A 22,888-nucleotide genomic window follows, 5' to 3' on the forward strand; every position below is an offset into this window, starting at 1 on the left:
GCTCAACACCCTGGAAGAGCGCCCTACCTGTTGCCGTGTGTCCCAGCATCTTCCCACTGCTCCCCGAATCCGAGGACTGGGGGGACCCCCACCCTGCAAGTTAGCCCAGGCAGCCTTTACCTGCAAACTGCCCACGTCTCTGTGGCCTCACCTTTAACCCTGACACCCAGTCGTGCCTGAAAAAACTGGAGTTGGGGAGGTTGGATCAGCTCTCAGAACATTCTAGAAGCAGAACCAACAAGCTTACAGGACCCTGGCAAGGGGTCATCACAGAATATGAGCCCCCAGCCTTCAGGCAGCCCTCGTGTGGTTCGCCACTCTGAGGCTTTTTCCTGGCACCTTTAAAACACGTCCCTGGGGCGTCCAGGTGGCTCAGTGGTTGAGCATCTGCCTTCGGCTCAGGTTGTGATCCTGGGGTCCTGGGATCAAGTCCCGCATCGGGCTCCCCACAGGGAGCCTGCTCCTCCCTCTACCTGTGTCTCTGCCTCTCTCTCTGTGTATCTCATGAATAAATAGATAAAATATTTAAAAATAAATAAACGAATACAGGACGTCCCTCCCCGTCCTGGCCCCTCCCCACCCCCACTGCTGTGCACGCTGGCCTGAGCAGAGAATAACAGGGAGGCGAATCTGAGACCAGAAGCAGCACCTGCGATGCTCCAGAGCCACCAGGAATCCCTGCAGGATGATTTGCTACTTTGGGGACTGGGCGTCACAGCTCCTTCCCCCATGGGGCCCACTGGGTCCTGAGCGCCTTCTCTCTGCTCCCCTTCTCACGCAGTCCCGTCCTCCGGCCCCACCAACGTGTCTGCGCTGGCCACCACGTCCAGCAGCATGCTGGTGCGCTGGAATGAGATCCCTGAGGCCGACCGCAACGGGCTTGTGCTGGGCTACAAGGTGAGCCCTGGAGGCAAGGTCACCTGCTTCCCCAGCCAGGGTGCCCGGCGGAGGGTGGGGGCACGTCTCCGCCTACTGGGGTGGACACCCCGGAGATCCCAGCATCTGGGCTCCGGGCAGCCTGGCAGCTGAGGAATCCTCCCTTGGGGCTGGGAGGCTTCCAGGGAGGCCCAGGTCCTTGCGGAAGCTCCCTCACCCCCCAGTACCCTCGCAGCCCCCAGGAGGCCACACTGGCTGCCCCAACCTTGCTGGCCCTTTACCTTCTAGAACTGCTCCCAAAGCTGCACGTAGCAGCAGGGTTTAGGCCTGGCCCACAGGTTGGGAGATGTGGCTTGATGTCCTGGCTCTGTCCCTACTGACTGTGTGACCCTGGGCAAGTCGTGTCCCCACTCCAAGCCTGTTTTCCTAGCCGAATGCTCTCTAAGGAAGCTTCCAGATCCATGGCCCAGTGCATCTTTGTGTTCCCGGCTCTCCCAGAGCCCCGGCTTCACCATATCCCATTGGGGTGAATATGGGGCCAAGCCACTCCAAGGAGCCCGGGGTCCACCAGCAATATTCCCACCTGCTTAGCTCCTGGGAGTGAGGACATGGGGAAGGTGCTGGCAGGCAAGCCCCAGCCCCATGGCCCTCACCCCCTGCACTGTGCTCTGGCAGGTGATGTATAAGGAGAAGGACTCGGATTCCCAGCCCCGGTTCTGGCTGGTGGAAGGGAACTCGTCGCGCAGCGCCCAGCTCACAGGCTTGGGCAAGTACGTGCTCTACGAGGTCCAGGTGCTGGCCTTCACACGCATCGGGGACGGCAGCCCCAGCCACCCGCCCATCCTGGAGCGGACGCTGGATGATGGTGAGTTGGAATCTCCATGCGCCTGGGGAGGCTGGGACCTCCCCTTCCTCTTGCTGCCCGGCCCTGCCCCTCTGGGGTCACGCTTTGCCCCAACGGGAACCATGGCATCAGGCCTCTCCTGTGGGAGGCAGGTAGGTCAGTGAGGGCCACCCACCAGCGCGCTGCGAGGGGAATCAAATTCCACACTGTGCATCCCTGAGGAAGCAGAAGCAATGCAAGGACAGTTTGACACCCCATTCGGTCTCTGGCATATTCTCCGGGACAAGGGCACAGAATAGAGACTTTGCACCCGGTTTTGATTTGTATTTTGCCTGGGGCAGGTTTGCTTTCAGTAAAGCTCCATGCAAGGAAAAGGCTTGATTTTTCCTGGACAAGAGCCTTCTGGTCCTGTTTGCAAAGGAGCAATGCCCACAGGGCTCCAGGCCTTCATCCCTGCGGCAGAACTTTCCATCAAAGGCTGACCGACAGGCCCTTTGCTCCCTCCCCTCTCCCCACACATGTGCTCTGACCGCCCACCCCAAAAATTTCTGGGGTCCAGACAGGAGCGCAAAAGGCAGCCCAAACACCATATGGCCACGTATTCTAAAGTCATAAATCAAGCTAATGGTCTGTGAAATTCAATATGTTTTATCCTCCTGCCTTGACCTGGAAGGCCAAGTTCAGGTTTAGAAATCTCAGACTTAAAAATAAATAAATAAATAAATAAATAAATAAATAAATAAATAAATCAATCTCAGACTTTTTAGAATTCTCTGTTGGGATGAGGCAACATGGGAGGAGTTGGCCGCCCCCAGCCGTCCCCCCGGTCTGCCCTGTTCCCTTCCCATTCTCTCCTCTGGCACGTGGTATTTAGCCTCCATCCACATGCCCCAGACAGCTCCCTACCCCGGTTCCCACAGGGCCATCCCTCCGTCCAGAAGTGCAAATCTGGAGGGTGGGCCTGGGCAACGGGCCCGTGCAGACCCTGGAAAAGGAGTGGTCTGGGCTCAGGGTGGGCCCCACAGCCTCCTCACCGTACGGGTGGAAGGAAGTCAGAGTGGAGCCTTCTAGAGCACAGACCCAGAACGAGGCCGCCTCGCCCAGTTCTGAGGGCAGCCGTGCACGCACATACATGTGCCCACATACACGTACACGGAGCTAAAGGAAGGTGGAGCCTGGTCCCTTCTGGTTCCTGCCAAATAATGCCTGCTTTTGAGGGTAGTAACCTCACCTATAGCATCTTGGTGTCCCACGTTGAATCCCAGAGCCGGGCACGGAGCAGCAGCCCACAGAAGTTCACTGAGCTGCGTGTGCCCTTCTCCTGCTGCCCTGCCCACCTGCTCCCCCAGAGCTGGACCAGGTGTGGGCGTGGGGGCCGAGCAACGGCTACACTGTCACCTGCTTCTCCTTTGTCCCCTCCAGTCCCGGGACCGCCCATGGGCATCCTGTTCCCAGAGGTGAGGACCACATCCGTGCGACTTATCTGGCAGCCCCCCGCTGCCCCCAACGGCATCATTCTTGGTAAGCCCCTCCTACCCTCTCCGGTGCTCCCAGCTGCAGGTAGAAGGAGGAGGCATAAGGTGTCAAGGCAGCTCAGCAAGTGTCCACATCTCCTCCAGAAGAATTTTGAGGCTGATTTCTCCCAGTAAAAATCGCGTTTGGAGGGCAGGGCCCTGCTGAACCTCCAGGTTCAGGTTCCTCAAAGACGATCCATTAGCTGCGTGTCCCTTGAACACTGCATATGCCGCCAAGACGGGCCATCTGGTAAACCTCGGCGGCCGTTCCTCAGCGTGGCCAGGTGAGGGCGCGCTGGCCGGCTCGGTGCAGCCCGTCCGACCCAAAGCACAGAGGTGGGGAGGCTGCTGATCAGAAGCATCATTTCATATTCAAGGATCGTCCAGTAACAGACACACACGCGGCCCCCCTCGGGGGCAGGCTCATGGGGTTGAAGTCGGCAGCAGTGTGAACGCGAGCAAGCCGGATCCCCCCACAGCCTCAGCCCCCTCCCCCGTGAAAGGGTGGCTCGGGCTCCCTGTGCCTGGCGTGTGGCCCTCAGGGCCGGCATCCTGCAGGGCCTGCCCCAGAGGAATGCTGCACCTGCACCTCAGAACGGGGAGTGGAGACCCAGAGGGGCTTAGAAAGACCCGGGTTGGAATTGGAGCTCCGTCACTTCCTGGCAGGTGGTCTGGCCCCTCTGAGCCTCTGTTCCCCTCACCTGAGGCTGCCATCGGGGTCCCAGACTCTGTCTATAGAGTGCCCCCCGCAGTCACGATGAGCAAAAGGCTTCAACAGCAACCAGGGTAGCCCAAGGGCAGATGCTGTGGTGGCCAAGGAAGGAACGACCCCATCCCGGGGCCCTGGGGGCTGCTGGCCTGCTTCCCAGCACGGCCCGTGTCCTTCCTTCCCACAGCGTACCAGGTCACGCACCGGCTCAACGCCTCCACGGCCAACGCCGCCACGGTGGAGGTGCTTGCCCCCAGCGCGCGCCAGTACACGGCCACCGGCCTCAAGCCCGAGTCCGTCTACCTGTTCCGCATCACGGCCCAGACCCGCAAGGGCTGGGGGGAGGCCGCCGAGGCCTTGGTGGTGACCACTGAGAAGAGAGGTGACTGCCCACTGGGGCTAGGGAGGCCGGGGAGGCAGGGAGGGTCCCAGCCAACCGGGGCGCTCCCATCCTGTCCTAGTGGGTGACAGGATCTGCCAGGTCAGAGCCGCACTGTCCTCACCTGGAGGGGAAAGTGGGCTGAAATCTCGGATGTAGGGTCAGCTCCCTTCCCCTCTCCCCTCCCCTTGGGGAAGATGGTGTCCATTGGGTGCCATTGGCCTGCTGCCCTGAGCTGGTGCCTCAGCAGAGGTCGGGCTCCCCTGATGCAAACTGAGACCCCGATTCCTGCGAAAGTGGTTCGTTAGACTGTGTCCCCAGGAAAAACCAGTAGGACAGTGGTCTCCGCCAGGCTGTGCCCCCCGGGGAACACTGGGCAATGTCTGGAGATAGTTGTCGCAACTAAGAAGAAGCTACTACTGGCATCTAGCGGGCACTGCTACGTACCCTGCAGCGCATGGGACAGCCCCATAACATACAATCCTCCACCGCAAGTGCCAGAGCGCTGAGGCTGAGAACCCCTGCAGGAGGGCCTGGGGCTGCGAGGAGGCCCAGTCCAGCAGAGCCCCACCGGGAAGCGTGGACTCAGTCCCACTCGGTCAGGGACAGCACAGGCCCCATCTCAGCTCTGGGACAGGTGGGACCAAAGAGCTGGGTGTTCAGACCTCGTCACCACCAGTCCCTGGTTGGGCTGCCCTCAGGAGATGTAAACTCCCGGGCACCTGGGCCTCTAATGGCCCGAGGACGGGAGCCACCGCAGGTGCTGGCTGTTGGGACCTGCGTGCATGGAAAGAGATGGAGCAGCAGGCACCGGGCCTGACCCCGGAGCACCTCCTTCTCTTCCTTGAAGAAGCTCACCCCCCGCCCCCTGCATCACTGACTCCCCTGCCCATCCCCCTCCGCCCCTCCCAGACCGCCCACAGCCCCCCAGCAAGCCGGTGGTGCAGCAGGAGGACGTGAAGGCGCGCAGCGTGCTGCTGTCCTGGGAGCCAGGGAGTGACGGGCTGTCCCCCGTGCGCTACTACACCGTCCAGACCCGCGAGCTGCCCGGCGGCAGGTGGGCGCTGCACTCGGCCTCCGTGAGCCACAACGCCTCTGCTTTCGTGGTGGACAGGTGAGGCCTGGGTCCGCCAGCATCTCTGCCCCTGCCAGCCCATACAGCACCAGCGGGGTTCCCGGGGGGTGGGGGTGGGGACAAGCACGGGGGAGGGGGGCCGGTAGGGAGTGGGGGGCCCCTGAGCTCGCGCCTGGAGCCTGCCCACCCCCAAATGTCTTCTACAGCCTGCACCCCCAGGACCCCGCCTCCCTCCCTGCTCTCTGGAGCCCTGTTAGGGCTGCCTCTTAATTCTCTATTTCTGGAGCCCAGAAGCCGCCTCAGCAAGGGCTCCCCATCCTTCATTAGCAATTCCTCCGGGCCAGACAGCATCCCCTCTCCCTCTGTAATAGGAGAGTGGAGCTTGCTTGAGAAATTCTGGCTTCAATTTAATTCCTAGTGGGTCGTATTTTTTATATTTGGGTTGACGTGACCGAGAGTTTTGAGCAATACTTTCCTCCTCGCCCCCACCCCCCACCCCCAATACATCAAAGAGGAAGGCATTTGCCTGGAGAGGAACGAGACTTACAGAGATGAAGTGCTGGTTAACTCTTGAGCAGCTTGACCCTTCCTAAATTTAGTAAATTCTTGAAAGGGATGGCATTCTAGGGGGGGAAGGAGTTTGCTCAGAGGGAGAGTTATGGGTGGTGTCGGAGCGGCTTGCCCCTGCGAGGTTGGAGATGGGTAGACAGGTGCCGCCTGGGGCCCCCCCACAGCTTATAAGCAGGGCTGAAGGCCAACCCCCGGGCTGAGGTCAGGGCTGTAGGGCCTGGGCCCCGTGGACCCGCTGGAACATGCCTTCTCTTTGAGCCTTGACGTTCCCATCTGTGAAAGGGATCAGCACCCTCTGCCCCCCGCCCTTTCCCGAGTCTCCAAGCAGAGATGCCAGGGTGGAGGCATTAGGGGATGCCTCTGTTCATCGAACCCCATGGCCCCCCATAGGCTCAAGCCTTTCACGTCCTACAAGTTCCGAGTGAAGGCCACCAATGACATTGGGGACAGCGAGTTCAGTGAAGAGTCGGAGCCGCTGACCACTCTGCAGGCCGGTCAGTGCCCCCCACCCTCAGATCTCTTTCTCTTGGCCCACCGGCACTCCCTGGGCACCGGGCATTCTCTTCTGAGGGGAGGGGCCCCAGCGGTGGGAGGGGCGGGGGGCCTGCTGGGCCTTGTGTCTGGCTCCCAGGGCAGACTGCCAGGGAGGATTGGGCCACAGGCGCCTTTGCCGTGGGCTCAGGCACCCATGCCATGCCCAGCAGCCTAATATGTTCCTTCTCTGAAGTCCCCAAGCTCGTGGTCAACCCCAGAAAACCAGTGAAGGGGCTACTGAGGCGGGGGGGTGGGGCTTAGCAGCACAAGAGACTTGGGGTCCAGGGACAAAGAGGAGGGGGCTCTGGGCTCGTGGGTCCCGACTGGGGTCAGGGCTGCACACTTGCAGAAGGATCTGGTCCCTGCAGCTTCCCAGGGAGCCTAAGCTCTGGCCCCCAGAGCTCACTCATCTCTCTCTCTCTCTCTCTCTCCCCCCAGCCCCCGATGAAGCGCCCACCATCGTGTCCGTGACACCCCACACCACCACCTCCGTGCTGATCCGATGGCAGGTATGGCCCAGCAGCCAGCAGGCCGGGAGAGGCCCGTGTCCCAGGAGGACTCAGACCCACTCTGTGCCTGGACCAGAAAGGCAACAGCCCCCAGCAAGGCTCGGATATTAGACGCACATGCCCAGACAGGCCTGTTGTTCCGCTCTCCAGATGGTCCTCTCGGGCAGGCACCCCTACCATCCCCTCCTGCAGATGAGGGCTGGGTTCTCAGGGACGTGACTCAAAAGGCCCTGGTCACACAGCTAGGAAGTGGCAGGGTCAGGCTTAATGCCTCCGGGTCTGGGATAGAAAAATGTGTGGGGCTCTCAGGGCCCCCCAAGTCCCCATGAATCCTGGCCCACCGTCAGTGAAGGGATTCCTAGTAAAGAAAGCAAACACCGGTATACAGCGGGAACACGCTGTCCAGGTGCAGAGGACCCCTTCCTCCACTCCTCTCCCCCGTGGTCCTGCCGTGGCCTGAGGAAGCCCGCCTGATGCATCTGAGACCAGGCTGCCCGTCGGTGCCTGTGGGACCCTCCAGCCTCCGGACCCGGCAGGTCACCCACGGAGGCCCCAGAGCAGCAAACCCTTGTCTCCGCTTTTGGGAATCAGAGGAGCAGGCGTCAATGTTTGTCCACCTGCACCCCCCCTGACCGGAGACCCCTTGGGGAGGAGACAAGAAGGGGCCCAGGGCCCCTCCCCAGCCCGAGACCTCACTGCAGGACGACAGTCCCTCAAGTGACAGTGACTTTGTGCAGCTAGAAGCCAGGACGAGGGCTGCAGAGACCCAGGGGCCACGGAGGCTCCAGCAGCAGCCAGGGAGACAGTTAAGGAGCTAATAAAAGGCTGAACCATTGCAGCAAGATTTTAAAAAGAGGGATCATAAAAAGTAGTTTCCACTTTCCCCAAAAGCCGAGTTCTCCACCTCGGAGCAGAAAGCACAAGAGAAAATGGTAAAAGGCAGAGGGGGGGACCGTGCACCCAAGTGATCACACACACAGGGTGGGCTGTGCGCCCCGGGGCACGTTCCTTACCCTCTCTGAGCCTCACTCACCTTCCCGATCTGGGAATGGGAACGGCCTGGTGCTCCCAGTCCTTCCCTGCCTCACGGGGAACGTTGCAGAGATGAAATCACCCCCTTGGAAACGCTTCGTAAATTAAGAACGCTCGGTGTCATTTTGATTCCTTTCCCTGGTGGACGCTCAGGCTCTGCCCTGTGGTCACAGGAGCAGGGAGGGCAGCGTGGAGGCGGGTGAGCCTCGGTGTCCCTGCTCCTCCCCATCACCCCCCTCTGCTCCCTTCCCTGCAGCCACCTGCAGAGGACAAGATAAACGGCATCCTCCTGGGCTTCCGGATCCGGTACCGGGAGCTGCTCTACGAGGGGCTGAGGGGCTTCACGCTGCGCGGCATCAACAACCCAGGAGCCAAGTGGGCCGAGCTGACCTGTGAGTGGCAGCCGCGAGGGCTCAGGGGACAGTGGGGAGGGCACACTTCCCTCCCTGCCCTGCAGCTCAGCTTCCTGGAGTCACCGTGCCCTGAAACCCTCCGCCCGCCCCCCAAGTGCGCTCCTCCCCTCCACCCCCTGGTCCCATTGACTAACTGGGTGTTTATCGAGCACCTTCTGCATGCCCTCGGACCCTGGGGCACACCAGTGAACAGGAGAGACAACCCCTGTCCTCCTGGAGCTCACGGGCTCAAGGAGGAGCCAGCGCTCAAGACGTAAATGTCTAAGACGGTTGCATGACAGCCTCGGAGGACATGGCCTTGGCACTGACCCTGAGGGTTGATCCTGAGTCAGAGCTAAGGGGAAAGCCCGGCAAAGGGCCTGGGGTGGAAAGGACCAAGATATGAGCCTGCTCACCCCAGGGACCTGCTGCTTGGAGGTCACTGTTCTATCCCCGGGGGTCATCGGGGGCAGGAGTGGGAAGGAAAGAGCCCAGCACTGGGTGGGGGGGATCCCAGGGAGAGTCCCAGCCCGGGAACAACGTGGTCGCCCTTTAGGGCAGGAGGGCGATGCTGGCCGTGGAGGACCAGAGGTAGGGGTGCCGGATGGAGGCTCCCGCACTCGCTCGCTGGGGCCCAGGCAGAGGCTCGAGATGGACCTGAGGCCCAGGATGGGCGATGCTGTGCCTCGGGCTCCGTGACTGGTTCACGGGTGAGGGGCGGTGGGGGGAGCAGGCAGGAGAGAGGAGCCCGGGGAGGATTTGGGTCCCCAGGCAGGTGGGGGCCGAAGAGCAGGCGAGGTGCGCTCCCATGATTCTCTTAAATCTTTTGTGCCTCGCCTTCCAGCGAGTATTAGCAGACAACAAAACCACTGAACGCATAGCAAAGGAATATTCGTAGAAAAAAATTGGATGTAGCTGACCCAACGGCTGGCGCTATTCTTTTATATTTTGGAAACACGTGCTTGTGGTCGTGATGTTATTTGCCTGTGATGATGCAGCCCTAGGTCCCGGTAGTGAGATGGTTGCTGGTCCAGGGGAGGAAATAACCCCCAGGACCGTGTCAGGGTGGTGCTGCGGAGTCCCGGCTCAGACGAGGGAGCGACTGGGGACCGAGGGTCTCCCGGAGTGGCCCTCGAGGGGGTGCTGGGCTCCTAGGGGCTTGGGGTGCCCCGTGTCCCCCGGGCTCGTGCTCACTGTCTCGCGCTCCTGCCCAGGGCCCCTCACTCACCGCCAGGCACCCCGCCCCCCCTTCCGTGTGCACGTGTGCTGCTGGGTGCCTCCCCCGTCCCGCCCCCCTCCTCGGGGTCTCTGCGCAGCGGGGTGCGTGTACTAACCTCTGTGTCTGCTGTCTCCCTCCGGCCCCCCGCCGCCCGCCCCGTAGCCATGTACGCCGTGCGGAACCTGAGCCGGCCCAGCCTCACACAGTACGAGCTGGACAGTAAGTCTCCCTGCACGGCGGCCCACGTGGGGCCCAGGCCTTCCAGGGATGGGGAGCGGGGCCTCTGAGGACACCCGAGCCCAGGCTGCTGGAAGGATGGGCTCTCCGGCTACGTGCACAGACCTAGGGGGTGCTGCCCGGGAAGCGCGCCTCCCTCGGGGGCAGGATGGGAGCGGGAACAGCTCCGGGCCGGTGCTCTGTGGGGTGGGTCCGGGGTGGGAGCCCTTGGCCTGCTGGTTGGAAGGGCGGACGTCCACGTCGCCGCCACCCACCTCGTCCCGTCGAAGGTGCTTGGCTGCACAGCTCTGTGCTCCAGGCCAGCCCCCACCTCTGGAGCGAGCAGACCACCCCCCCCCCACTGTCCCCCCAGGGACCTGGGAACGTTCCTGATGGACACCTGGGCCGCCCCGCGTCCTTCTACAGTCCATGGTTCTCCCTGGGACCCAGAGCTTGGGCAGAGGGGCCCCATTCTCTGGACGAAGCAGAGCTGAGACTGTGTTGCCTCGTCCCCTTCCTTCATCACGGGGTGTATGGCCAGTTAAATTAGGGTGACTCCCCACCCACATTCCAGGTGCAGGGTAAACCCCCCCCCCCGAGGAAGGGGAGAGGGCAGGGGGCCAGGGAGAGCGGGGAGAGAACCTTCGAGCCTCCCCCGCCCCCAGCAGGGATGGCGACTCCCATCTAGGGTTTCCCAGCCGTGTTCCTGCAGCTGCCCTGTCTCCAGCTTCCGTCCAGGCACCTTCACCCAGGACCCCAAATTTAATGGAAACATAGTGTTTCGTAGCCCAGAATTCACATCTTATAAGCGCCTTCCTGAGGCTGAGCTTCCTGTGTGAAGAGCTGCCTGATGGGGATGGGCTCTGGGAACTTTAAGCATCTGCCATGGGGGGAAGGGGTGACCTGTGACCTGGTGTGCCCAGGACAGGCGGGAGAGGGTGGCCTGTGACCCCGTGTGCTCGGGACAAGCAGGAAGGGGTGACCTGTGACCCCGTGTGCCCGGGACAGGCAGGAAGGGGGTGACCTGTGACCCCGTGTGCCCGGGACAGGCAGGAAGGGGGTGACCTGTGACCCCGTGTGCCCGGGACAGGGAGGAAGGGGGTGCCCCGTGACCCCGTGTGCCCGGGACAGCAGGAAGGGGGTGCCCCGTGACCCCGTGTGCCCGGAGAACAGTGTTGGTTCACAGCAGTCCCTGCATAAGTACTAATAGTGTCTTCTCATCAGCGCCGCCTGGTCCTCTCTCCCTCGGCCGGGAAGCCACCACCGGCATCCTGCGTCCCGATGCCCAGGGTGGAGGCGGAGCATCCCGCGGCCACCCCACTCCTCACCTATTCTTTCCTGAACCTTCAGGCAGGAACTAGCATGACGGGTGCACCGCACAGCCTCCGCCCTCCGTGCTGGCTCTGTCCCCCGCAGGGACGGTGACCTCTCTGTTTCTCCCCACCCCCAGATCTGAACAAACACCGGCGGTATGAGATACGGATGAGCGTGTACAACGCCGTGGGGGAGGGGCCCTCGAGCCCCCCACAGGAGGTCTTTGTGGGGGAAGCAGGTGAGCCCATCTGCCCTTCCAGCCCCGGCCCTTCCCACCCCAGAAGTCCAGCTAGGGGACATACAGGATTCGGGAACCCCAACCCACCTCCTCCCTGAAGCCCACTCGTGCCGCTCACTCCCGGCCTCTCACCCCCTCCAGTGCCCACGGCGGCGCCCCGTAACGTGGCTGTCCACGGCGCCACGGCCACGCAGCTGGATGTGACGTGGGAGCCGCCACCGCTGGAGAACCAGAATGGAGACATCCAGGGCTACAAGGTACGGGGCGCTCCACCAGAGACGGGGGTGCAGGGGGGCACAGGGCCAGCCCAGGGGTGGGAGTGACCCCCGGGTGGTAGGAGGGGGAGGTCGGCAGGTCTACACCTGCTCCCTCGGCTGGTTGCACCCAACCCACTGCAGTGTTGTGCAGCCGATGCAAAACTACAGCCGTGCCCTCCAGCATCCTCCCAGGCTGAGCTCGGATGCCAGAAGCCCGGGCCCTGCTTCGGGCAACACCCCCTCACCCCAGGCCGCAACTCCCAGTGCCGGCAAAAGATCCCTCAAAGTGGTTACTTGGCCAACCCTAGTATTGATTCGGCCCATCGGCAAGGGACCCCTGGCTAAGGATGTGGAAATCTCTGCTTAAAATGATTTCCAGATCTTAGATGGTGTCACTCGTTGTAACAGAATTCGTCTCCCGTATGCTCAGAGCCCTTTAGAAATCCTTCATCCTCTCGAATGCCCTGCGAGGCAGGCAGATTGTAAAGGTTCACACCCATGGTACAGATGAGGAAACCGAGGCCCAGTTTCGGTGGTCCGGCCAGAAGCAGGTAGAGAGAGCCGGACGCCTCACCCTGAGGGGCCGAGGGGAGCCAGCGAACACAGCCCCTGGAAGAGGCGGTGGGCAAATAATAATAACGTGTGTCCTCGGTTGGAGCCGCTGCTGTGTCTGGGCCGGTGTCCAGCACCTCTCTGATTCCTGGTGGGGGCTGGTTGTTCCAGAGAGAAGCCCGGTGCAGTGGTTAGGGGAGGGAGTGAGAGACCCTCCGGGGCCTCATGGTTTACGTGGCTCGGCCCCCTCATTCCACGGGCAGAAACAGCTCCCCCGAAGGCAAGGGGCTTGTTAGTATAGGTGGCCCCAGGCAGCCCGGGTGGCTCAGCGGTTTAGCACCGCCTTCAGCCCAAGGTGTGATCCTGGAGACCAGGGATCGAGTCCCACATCAGGGTCCTTGCATGGACCCTGCTTCTACCTCTGCCTCTCATGAATAAATAAATAAAATCTTTAAAAAAAAAAAAAGTATAGGTGGCCCCAGTTGAAGATAGAAACCCACATGGGAGTCTCTTTCCACGGGGCGGGGGTGAAGGAGGCAGGAGACAGGAGGAGAGGCATCCTGCCAAGGAAGCTCTAAAGATGGGTGACACCCCTCAGGCCCGCCCAGGAGGGCCAGCTAGCAAAGCTAAATATTGCACCCCTAGCATATGCGTCCCGTGGAAAGGAGGCGGGGCCTGCAACAGTTTGATAGCCACCGGACTGTCGAGGTGTGGAAGTCTCCAGCGAATGTGCAGCCCCAGCAAACGTGTGGACACACAGACGTCGTGTACCACACGGCAGATGTCTGCGTGCTCGGGAAACATGGAGCCAGTGGCCGTTATTAGCTGGGGACCCAGAATTGCTGCATCCCGGACGTGCATTAGCATTGACGTTAATGATGTGTGGACGTCACCAGCCCGTGAGCACAGCTCGGATGAGCTTGACTTGGGTCAGACTGAGCTGTGACGTGTGCGCGGGCAGGTGCGTCCGTGCAGCCCGGTCTCTCGGGGACGCGTGTTTATTGAGCTGTTATTTTGTGCCAAGTAACAGCAGTATTTCTCAGTCTGGGAGTAAAGCAGTGAACAGAGAGGCAACATGAGCTTGAATTTTAGGGGAAGAAGACCAACAATGTACAAAAACAAGTCACACCTCCAGATGGTGGGAAATGAAGCAGATTAAGAGGATAGAGAAGGAAGCTGGGGGCCGGTGGGCGGGGGGTAGGGGTTGGAATTTTAAATAGGGTCGATGGGAAGGATTTAGTGGGAAGCTGACACTTGAGCAAAAAATGAAGAACAGGGTGAGAATCACATGTTCTTCTGGGAGAACATTCCAGAAAGAGGGAAAGAAGAGCAAAGGTCCTGGGGTTGGTGCGTGCTTGGCGTTTACAAAGCTCAGCAGAGTCCCATGCGTCCCAGAGTGTGTGGAGGGCAGCATGATGGGAGAGAGGTCCAGGCAGTGACCTGAGCTGCTGCATCACACAGTCGCTCCAAAGTGAGAGGACAGCCAGGGAGGGTTTGGGGCAAAGGAGGGCCACAAGTGACTCGGGTTTTTAAAGGGCTGTGCCGGCTGCTGTGCTGAGAGCAATCTGAAATGGGGAGAGCAGGAGACCGTGAAAGGGGACTGAATCATCTAGGTGCGGCGTGGCGGTGGCCTAGGCCAGGCGGCAGCAGCGGGGAGAAGCGTGCGTGCTCGGGCTCCGTCCGAACGGCGGGGCTGATGGAACTTGCTGAATTGAATGTGGAGTGTGAGTGAGAGCGGAGAAGCGGCAAGAATTCACAAGCAAGTAGATGCTGGAGCTTGCAGACACAAGGCAGGAAAAGACCAAAGAGGGCGGGAGGAGGAGGCTTGTGGGGGAGAGCTGGGGTCAGCTTGAGACGTCTCTCCGTCTGTCGGACGCCCGGGGGAGACCCCCAGCAGAGCTGGGGATACCTGTCTGGAGTTCAAGAGAGAGGGGGTCTCAGCTGGAGATGTGAATTGTGGAGGCCTCAGGATATAGATGATGCTGAAAGCCCAGAGATGACACACGAATAGAGAGAAAACACAAGAAGATTGAAAACTGGGGACCCGGGACCAGGAAAAGTGCCCAAGGTCTCAGAACCTATGTAAAGAACGTGCTTCCCGGAGGAGGGAGGACTCTGATGCACCAAACGCTACTGAGACCTCCCGCAAGATGAAACCTAGGAAGCCATTGTGCAGGGATTGCCAGACTAGAGCCCAGGGCTCCACCTGGCCCCCCACTTGTTCTCGTAAATAAAGTTTTATTGGAACACAGCCACGCTGCTTTGGAGGTACGACAGAGATGTGTGGCCTGAGAAACGCAAAGTACCGATTGCCTGGCCCTTTACCGAAAGCTTGCGGAGGCCTGGATTATTGCATTAGCCAGGCCCAGTTCCCAGGTGACTCTGACCAGAGCTGGGGGCAGGGGAATGCCTGCTTGGAGGGATTCGAGAGAGAATGAGGGGAGACAATGAGCACAGGGACACCACCCCCCCATGCCCTTTAAGGAGTTTTGCCTTAAAGGGAAAATGAACCGGACAACAGAGGGGGTTTTGAGACAGGAGAAATGACAGCTTGCGCATGTGCTGATAATGATCCTGGGGAAGAGGGGGCATGTGGCGATTCTAGGAGGAGCCGAAGCTGGGGGTGGGAGCTGAAGTCCTGGAGGAGGAGAGAGGGCCCGGGACTGCGTGCGTGCAGAAGGTAAGACAGTCTTAGGAGCTGGCGGTGCAGCCGCGGGGGCGGGAGGCGGGCAGGGCTTGTGGACCGGGGAGACGGTGCAGAGAATCTCATCTCCAGAAGGAGCCTCAGCTGGGATGGAGGAGGGGAGGGGAGGGAGCACGGGGAGCGGTGAATGAGACTGGGCGGCAGGAGATGCTTGCAGCGGTGGTGGTGGTGGCCCCGGGCAGTGGCCCCTGATCTAAGCGAGGCTGAAGTTGGCCTTGACAGGAGGAAGCTGGAAGGGCAGGGAATGGAAATGGTAGATACAGGTGGTGCCTGTGATTTGCTCCAACACCTGCTCCTGCCTGCATGAGGCTAGATGCTGGAGACACACGGGGAGCCCGATCCGCCAAGAGGTCAAGCCCCCCCACTGCGGCGTGTGCATCCTAGTGGACTGCTGGGATGCACGGCCACTCAGCCGTGCGCCCCTTCGGGACCGGGCTCAGCGCTCAGTCCTCGGTGCCATCTGCATAAGGGCCGGTCGGCGGTCACCCGACAAAGGTCTGCTGAATTCAGCGTGGTGCCCCGAATTCAAGTGCTGACTCCAAGCAGGGTGCCCTGCGTCTGCATGTGGCGCCGGTGGGGGGTCCTGGACCCCAGTCCTCCCCCCCACCCCAGAACAGGACTCTGGCACTGACCCCTCTCTCCTGCACCATCGTCCTCTCCCCACCCATGGGGCACAGAGCCCCTCTGAAATACATTTCCTCTTCGGGATGCCTTTTCCCGACCCTTCATATTTGTCCAAGCCGGCAGCCCTTTCTCTGCTTGGTCCCTTTACAGCAGAAACCCTCAAAAACAGTCTTCTGGACCCGCCACCACCACCACCGCCAATCCCCGTCCTCCTGCTGTGTCTTGAACCTGCTCCAGGGAGCTTCTCACCGCCCCACATGCACCCCTACTCCACCCCCGACCCCTTTCTGTCCAGGCTGCTGTGATTCCTGTGGGTTTGGGGTTTTTTTTATTATTATTAATGAAAGACAGAGAGAGAGAGAGAGAGAGAGAGAGAGGCAGAGACACAGGCAGAGGGAGAAGCGGGCTCCATGCAGGGAGCCGGATGTGGGACTCTATCCCGGGTCCCCAGGATCATGCCCTGGGCTGAAGGCAGCACTAAACCGCTGAGCCACCCGGGCCGCCCAATTCCTGTGTTATCTAGAAGTCAGGTGCAGGGCTCCCCCTACCTAGCTCAGCACCACCATTTGACACAGCAGGCCTCTCTCTCGTCTGAGAAATGCCCTCTCCTGTAAAAAAAAAAAAAAAAAAAAAAAAAAAGGGAAAGAAAGAAAGAAATGCCCTCTCCTTCTCCTCTCCACGTCCCTCACCGGCGGTTCCAGCCTCCGCCCAGCCCCTGAGCATGGGAAAGCCCCCACCCACCCCACTCACCTTGCAGCTCTTCCTACATCCACTGTCTCCATGTGCTCTCAACAAGTACCACCTGTGTGCTGACACCCCCCAGCTCTCGGACGTTCCCCGTGGTGCTTCCCCTGCACCCCAGAACCTGCAGGAACTTGGTCCCCTGTTGTGTACCTGTCACTGTGAACATTGCTTCCTGAACGACCCCACAACTCGCTCTCTGATGCCTTCTCCTATCAGGAGAATCTGTTTTTAAAAATCAGGCGGGGTTAGGGACGCCTGGGTGGCTCAGCAGTTGGGCGTCCATCAGCCTTGGGCTCAGGGCGTGATCCCGGGGTCCCGTCGGGCTCCCTGCGTGGAGCCTGCTTCTCCCTCTGCCTGTGTCTCTGCCTCTCTCTGTATCGCTCATGAATAAATAAATTAAATATTTTTAAAAATTAAAAGTGGGCGGCGTTAGGAAAAAGCAAGAATTTCTGGGTGACGACGAGAGGTCCTGGGTGCCAGGTGGGGGACCCTGGTATTTTTTAGCAAGTTGAGAACTTGAGGTCCGTAGCGTGCAGAAACCTCCTCGGCCAGCAAGTGGCGCCAAATACTCGCTGATCGTCCCCGGGGCACGCGGCTCGCAGCTTCCCCGGCGGACCCCAGTCCGGAGTTCCTGACCCTAGTGAAGAATTGGAGCTTCTAGGAGCTTCTGAGCTGCCCCTGAGCAGCGCTGAGTAATTGGAAGTCTGAGGAGCGCAGCTGGTGGACTAAAGCCTTTCTCACTCCTTACCCCCTATGCTCCTTCTCACCTCGGTCCTGGAAAGTGGGGCGTCTATCACCCCACTGGTCAGCCGACGAAACCACGGCTCAGGGGAGTCACCTGGCGAAGTCACCTTGTGCATGCGTGCGTGAATGCAGCCCTGGGGTTCAGCCCCACGCCGGCCTGCAGGTGAATTCGCGCAAAGGTGAATCACCAGGGGCCTTGTCAACCACCAGCAGGTGCTTTGCAGCAGGTCGGGGGGGGGGGAGGGGCGGGGGGGGCCTGATGCTCTGCATCCCTAACCAGCTCCCAGGTGATGCTGCTGCTCTTAGCTCCCCGGCTCTGGTTCCTGAAGAGCAGAACTGGCTTCTCCCTCCAGTAACTAGACCCTACAAGCCCCGCGGAAAAACAGATACGTGGGGTCTGTGATCTCCCGGGAGTGAGTCCAGCAGAGACCAGAGTATTAGCTGTGAAAAGGAAAGCTCTGGAAGGGTTTCTAAACCAGCTCCTCCATACTTCTGGGACTCACACCCACGGTCCAGGGTGTGTGGATGGTCCCTGAGGCTGGCAGGGGCAGGGCGAAAGGCAAATGTCTCCATCTCACTCCCACACTTGGCTGTGCCCACAGATTTATTTCTGGGAAGCCCAGCGGCGCAACGTCACGGAGCGGGTGAAGACGCTTTTCCTGGCCGAGAACAGCGTGAAGCTCAAGAACCTGACCGGCTACACTGCCTACATGGTCAGCGTGGCAGCCTTCAACGCCGCCGGGGACGGGCCTCGGAGCACCCCCACCCGGGGCCAGACCCAGCAAGCAGGTGGGGGGGGGGGTGGACACCTGCACCTGTGCTCCCGGCGGGGGGGGCGGGGGTGGTGGGAGCAGCGGCCTTATCTGCTGAGATATCTGGGCTGGGCACCCAGGGCCTGTGTCGTGGCCTCCAGACGGGGAGAGCACAACCCAAAAAGAAGGGCCTACATGAGAGTGCTCAGAAGAGAGAGGCTGTCCCCAAAGGGGCCTGGAGAAAGCCTCCAGATGTCCCCTGTCCTCCCCACATCTTGTAGCCCGCCAGCCCGTTTCTGCCCATGCCTTGTTCCCACCTGATGGTCTTATGCGGCCCCGGCTTTGTTCATTCTGCACATGTTCCCTGAGCATCTTCTAAGGACCAGCACTGTGCTGGACGGACACCGTCGAGGTCCCCACCCCAGGGAGCAGGACAGGTCATAAACACGTATCTAGATGAATGGGCCTCAGGTGGGGGTGAGCGTGAGCAGTCGAAGGACAGGGGCGGGGTGGACAGTGGCCTTGGACAGGTCAGGCTGCAGAGGCCTCCGAGGGCTGACCACCGGGGCCTGACTGCGAAGAGGCCAGCGTGGAAAGCTCTGGAGGGAGGGGTTCCGGGCCGAGCGAGCGGCAGGTGCAAAGGCCTGGCGGCCGGAGGGGGTGAAAGGAGCAGAAGGCCAGGCTGCTTGAGAGGAAATGGCCAAGGAGGGTCGAGGAGCCTTGGGAGGAAGTCTAGGATGGGTTCTCAGTGCGCTCGGGAGTCTCTGGTGGGGGTAAGCAGTTGGGCAATAGGATCCGGTTCATGATTTCAAAAGCTCTCTGCCTGCCGTGCGGAAAACAGGCTGACGGAGGGGACAGGAAGGAGGCAGGGAGGCCACTTAGGAGGCTGGACGGTGGGGCAAGGCGGGGGGGGGGGTGATGGTCAGGACTCTGCTTCCCGCTCAAGTGGGGCCGGGCTTATATGTAGTGTCCAGAGGCGCTTCTCGGGCAGTGAGACGCTCGCTCCTTCTAGAAGCCCCGGGATGAGCAGGCCAGGTGTTACCCGTTTCAGTCAGCAGGGGGTGGCCTGGGCAGTGAAGCGTCTTGCCCAGGACCACCTGCCTCCCCGGCCCGTCACTGGGGGAGCAGAGGCTCGAGGCCAGGACAGGTGAGCTGGTCCTGAGCTGTCTTCACTGCCTGTCACTGAGCCCCCTCCTCGTGGATTTGAATACAAGCCTTTTGTCCTGAGCCCCCATTGAGCATCCCCCCGTCCTCTCTTAAAGAGAGAGCCAGACCGTGGAGTCGGTTAAGCGCTGTCCTCTTTGGGGACAGGCCACGGCTCCTGGGAAAGCTTTTTCCTCCACTGGTTCCCGAGGGTCTGGTCTGTCTGTCTGCTGGTCCAGACCACTCTCCGTCAGTGTCACGGGCCGGATGCGAGCCCCTGGGAGCCTGGAAGCTTCCGGCAGCAGGACAAAATGTTCTGACCCGAGTCCCTCTTGCTAGGGAAGGCAGGAAAGGCCCCCTGAGTCGCCTCCCTCCTTCAAAGCCCGCTGGCTGGGGCTGCCTCCCGGATGGAGCGGAAGCGGGGTCCAGATTAGCCAGGGCTCGGTGGGGGGCGGCCCCAGGACAATAATAGCCCGGTCATCGGCGCCTGAAGCCAGCTCTGCGCTTCCTTCCCTGCCTCTCTGTCCTCCCCATCAGAGGCCCCCACGGCCCCCATGTTTTCAGGGTCACTCCAGCCTTCTCAGGCCAAGAAGGCATCTCTTCCAGATGGTTTGACTGTCCCTCTTTCTGGATGCTTCTGACAGCCTGGTCTCTCGGTGACAAGCCCTGGGGCCCCAGGGACGCTGGAGAGGCCTCAAGGCTGGCTGCAGTGCTGGCATCTTCTCTTCCCCGCCCGCTTAGTGCCCCCAGGCCCAGACAGCCCCTGCCTTCTCCACCGAGGAAGGCAAAAGACAAGCCTTACAAAACCAGGACATCACCTGACCCCACAGTGACCCTGGAGGCTCAGTGTAGACGTGTCCTGTGGTCTTAGCCAGGGGCCAGGGCCACTTAGCAGGAAGCAGAGTCTTCCAACTTTAGGGAAAAGAAAGCTGCCTTCCCTCCCAATTCTTGGACTCTGGTATTGGAAAGCCAGAGCTAGCAGCTTCCTTTGGGGGTGGGGGGGGGGCATGGCTGACCTCTGATGAACCCCTGCTCACTCTCTCTTTCCCGGGCCCAGACCCAACCGCCCCTGCTGGTCCCTGGAAGCCGAGCAGGGCTTTGAAGGGCCTCGGGAGGACAAGACAAACCCTTTGCTGTCTCCCTGCAGCCCCCAGCGCCCCCAGCTCTGTCAGGTTCAGTGAGCTGACCACGACCTCGGTGAACGTGTCCTGGGAGGCCCCGCAGTTCCCCAACGGTGTCCTGGAGGGCTACCGGCTGGTGTACGAGCCCTGCACCCCCGTGGACGGTGAGTGGGACCCTCCCGGCACCACTCCCGAGGGCTCTCTCGTCGGCATTGCGGTGGGGGGGGGCACTGCACAGACTTGGATGTGATGAGCGTCTCCCCCACTTGCAAAGGGAGAACCTGGGGCTAAGAAAGGAGCATTTCTGCACCTGCATGCGGGGGCTCAGAGTTGAGCAGCACCTGGGTCTCCCACCGAAGTGAGGAGGGAAGGACAGGAGCCTGCGAGACACACAGCGTCCACGGTGGCCAGGCTGCTGTCAGGCCCAGAAAGAGCGGGGAGCCCCTCGTAGCCCCTCCTATGCCTGCCAGGATCCAGAATTTAGGGTGTCAGCCTTATTCTGGATAGGCCTTCGCCTCTCCTGCTAGGTCAGGAACTCATTTGAGAATCTGATAAAAGCCTCAGAGCCTCTCCCCAGAAAGCACAGTTTGGGGGAGTCGTTGCACCCCGCTTCCCTGTGAACCCCAGGTCAAGAACCTCGATGTACAAGTTGCCTCCCGGACTCTTGTTTGTCTAGCTGTCCTTAGAGCCCCCGGCAGTCCCTGCTCCCCCAGTGGGGACCCTGCCCAGCTCCCAGGCCACCCTAACCCTGACTGTGGATGTCACACACCTGCCAGCGCTCTGCCCACGCCTGCGTGAGTGAGCCCAGGGGGAGCCCAGAAAGCACTGCCATCTACTCGGAGAAGCGGGAAGGAGGCCGAGCTCCCAGCCACCTGGGTCCAGTTCCAGAGCCCAGGAGGACTCGGGGGTGTGGCTGGCCTGCAGGTGGCAGCCCGGTGGCCAGAGGTCACCTCCCCACTCTCACCTGTCCCTGGCTCCAGGGCCTGACCAGAACAAGGGGCGGAGCCCTGGGACACCGCCGGGGCCAGCAGTTCTGGGCCAGCCAAGGGAACAATGGCCCTCAGTCTCCCCACCAGCGCCTGCCTGCCAGCACTAGTTCACTCTGCAAAGCGGTGCTGTGTCCGGGACACTGTGGGGCGGGGGTGGGCAGGGCCCCAGGAGGAGATGTGATCGATCAAGTGCAGGACCCGGGAAAGGGGCCCGTCTCTCCCTCGGATGGAAGGAGAGGGCCGATGGCACGGGGACACGATGCCGGGGGACAGGACAGGCTCTCCGCACAGCGAGCGGCCTTTCCCGGCCTACCCCGGGGGCCCCAGCCCTTGAGGGGTGGGGGCGCGAGGCCTTCCCGTTCCTCTGTCCAGCACGGTCTGGCCACATAGCCGACGTCATGTCCTTGCATGTTCCCGTCCACTCCGCGGTGGCCCAGCCGGTGGGAACGCCAAGCCCTGGGTGTGACGGAGCCGGGCCAGAGCTGTGTCTGCGCCCCCCGTTCATGCCTCAGCCCTGGGGTCGGGTCAGCAGCAAACAGGCCTCACAAGAACCCGGCGACCCCTGCCCCTTTCCTGTTGGGAAAACCACGGCCCAGGCAGATGAGGGATTTGCTCAGAAATGTCAAGGGACGGCCGCTCAGCGCTGCTGTTCTGGGTCCTGGGGCCTGTCCCCTCACCCCCCCCCACCTTGGGTCACCCCCTCCGCTTGAGCGGCCATCGTTCTGTTGTTCAGTATTTATTTATTCATAAGGTGGTTTGGGTACATGCCAGCTGCCAGGTGCTCTTTTATTTAATCTCATAACGTCTAGTCCACGATGCTATGGCTACAGGCTCGTTCAGCAGAACAACAAACCAAAGCTAGGGCTTCCCCCCACCCCACACCCTGGGCCAGCACTGGGCCGTGTGACCTGTGAAGCCCCCCTCCCCGGAGTGACCATTGTGCTTGGGGGACACGGGAAAGGACACCCCATCCCGACCTCCCCGACCCCCGAGGAGGCTGGTGGTCGGGAGGATTTGGGCCCACGAAGTACCGAGCACAAGCCTGAACCTCCTAAAAACCATGCAGGCCTCCCCACCGGTTACTGTGACTTGGGGTGCAGTTGATGGAGGGCCTGGTGTGAGCCCCTGGCCCCTTGATGGCACAAGAGGCTTGCCAGAGGTCCCGAGGCTGTCCTTGGCTGTTGGGACTGGCTGCAGGTGTGTCACCCCGGCCCCGGGATGTCCCTGCAGAAGGTGCTCCTTGGGATTCCAGTTCAGTGGAATCAGTGAGGGGAGAAGTAAACACGGGGGTAGAGTACATTCGGGATGCAGCGGTTCAGTTCAGCAGGGTGGGGAGGTGCTGAAGGACCCCCGTGCCTACCCATCGGATGGTCCGGGCCTCTTGTCAGGCTTCTCCCGCCGCGGAACCCTTCCTCCTGAGAACCGCCTGCGGGAGCGCGTGTGTGGGAACCGCAGCTGTGTGGCCCAGGGTGCCAGCCCGGGGCTGACCTCGAGAGGGTGCTGCTCCCCCCCCACCCCGTCAACGCGCCACCCCTGCAGCTGCCAGCCGCCCCTGCCGTCCCCACACGCCCCGTGCCTCCTTCACAGGTGTCAGTAAGATCGTGACCGTGGACGTGAAGGGAAGCAGCCCCCTGTGGCTGAAGGTGAAGGACCTGGCGGAGGGGATGACCTACAGGTTCCGCATCCGAGCCAAGACCTTCACGTATGGGCCGGAGATCGAGGCCAACGTTACCACAGGCCCCGGAGAAGGTAGGGGAGCTCCGGGCGGCCGAGGGGGCTGCTGCCCACCCACCCCACCCGTGCACACACAGCGTGCAGCCCCCCAGGTCGGAAGGGG

The 22,888-nt window shown here is 61.3% G+C and overlaps 1 protein-coding gene across 2 annotated transcripts in view; it reads left to right on the forward strand.

Annotated features, from left to right (window-relative positions):
• SDK2 (sidekick cell adhesion molecule 2) overlaps nt 1-22,888 on the forward strand; it is a 252,805-nt gene that overhangs the window by 208,735 nt on the left and 21,182 nt on the right. Inside the window, exons 26-39 of one of the 2 annotated variants that reach the window (XM_038546714.1) lie at nt 782-897; nt 1,552-1,741; nt 3,143-3,241; nt 4,131-4,325; nt 5,235-5,436; nt 6,358-6,461; nt 6,940-7,010; nt 8,299-8,434; nt 9,816-9,872; nt 11,320-11,421; nt 11,563-11,678; nt 17,649-17,835; nt 20,089-20,226; nt 22,639-22,800. In XM_038546714.1, the coding sequence (XP_038402642.1) occupies nt 782-897; nt 1,552-1,741; nt 3,143-3,241; nt 4,131-4,325; nt 5,235-5,436; nt 6,358-6,461; nt 6,940-7,010; nt 8,299-8,434; nt 9,816-9,872; nt 11,320-11,421; nt 11,563-11,678; nt 17,649-17,835; nt 20,089-20,226; nt 22,639-22,800 (1,875 nt within the window). The remainder of the gene's footprint in view (nt 1-781; nt 898-1,551; nt 1,742-3,142; nt 3,242-4,130; nt 4,326-5,234; nt 5,437-6,357; nt 6,462-6,939; nt 7,011-8,298; nt 8,435-9,815; nt 9,873-11,319; nt 11,422-11,562; nt 11,679-17,648; nt 17,836-20,088; nt 20,227-22,638; nt 22,801-22,888) is intronic. The other variant, XM_038546715.1, reaches the window with a different exon arrangement.

This window comes from Canis lupus, chromosome 9, assembly GCF_011100685.1.
Source record: "Canis lupus familiaris isolate Mischka breed German Shepherd chromosome 9, alternate assembly UU_Cfam_GSD_1.0, whole genome shotgun sequence".
Lineage (NCBI taxonomy): Eukaryota > Metazoa > Chordata > Mammalia > Carnivora > Canidae > Canis > Canis lupus.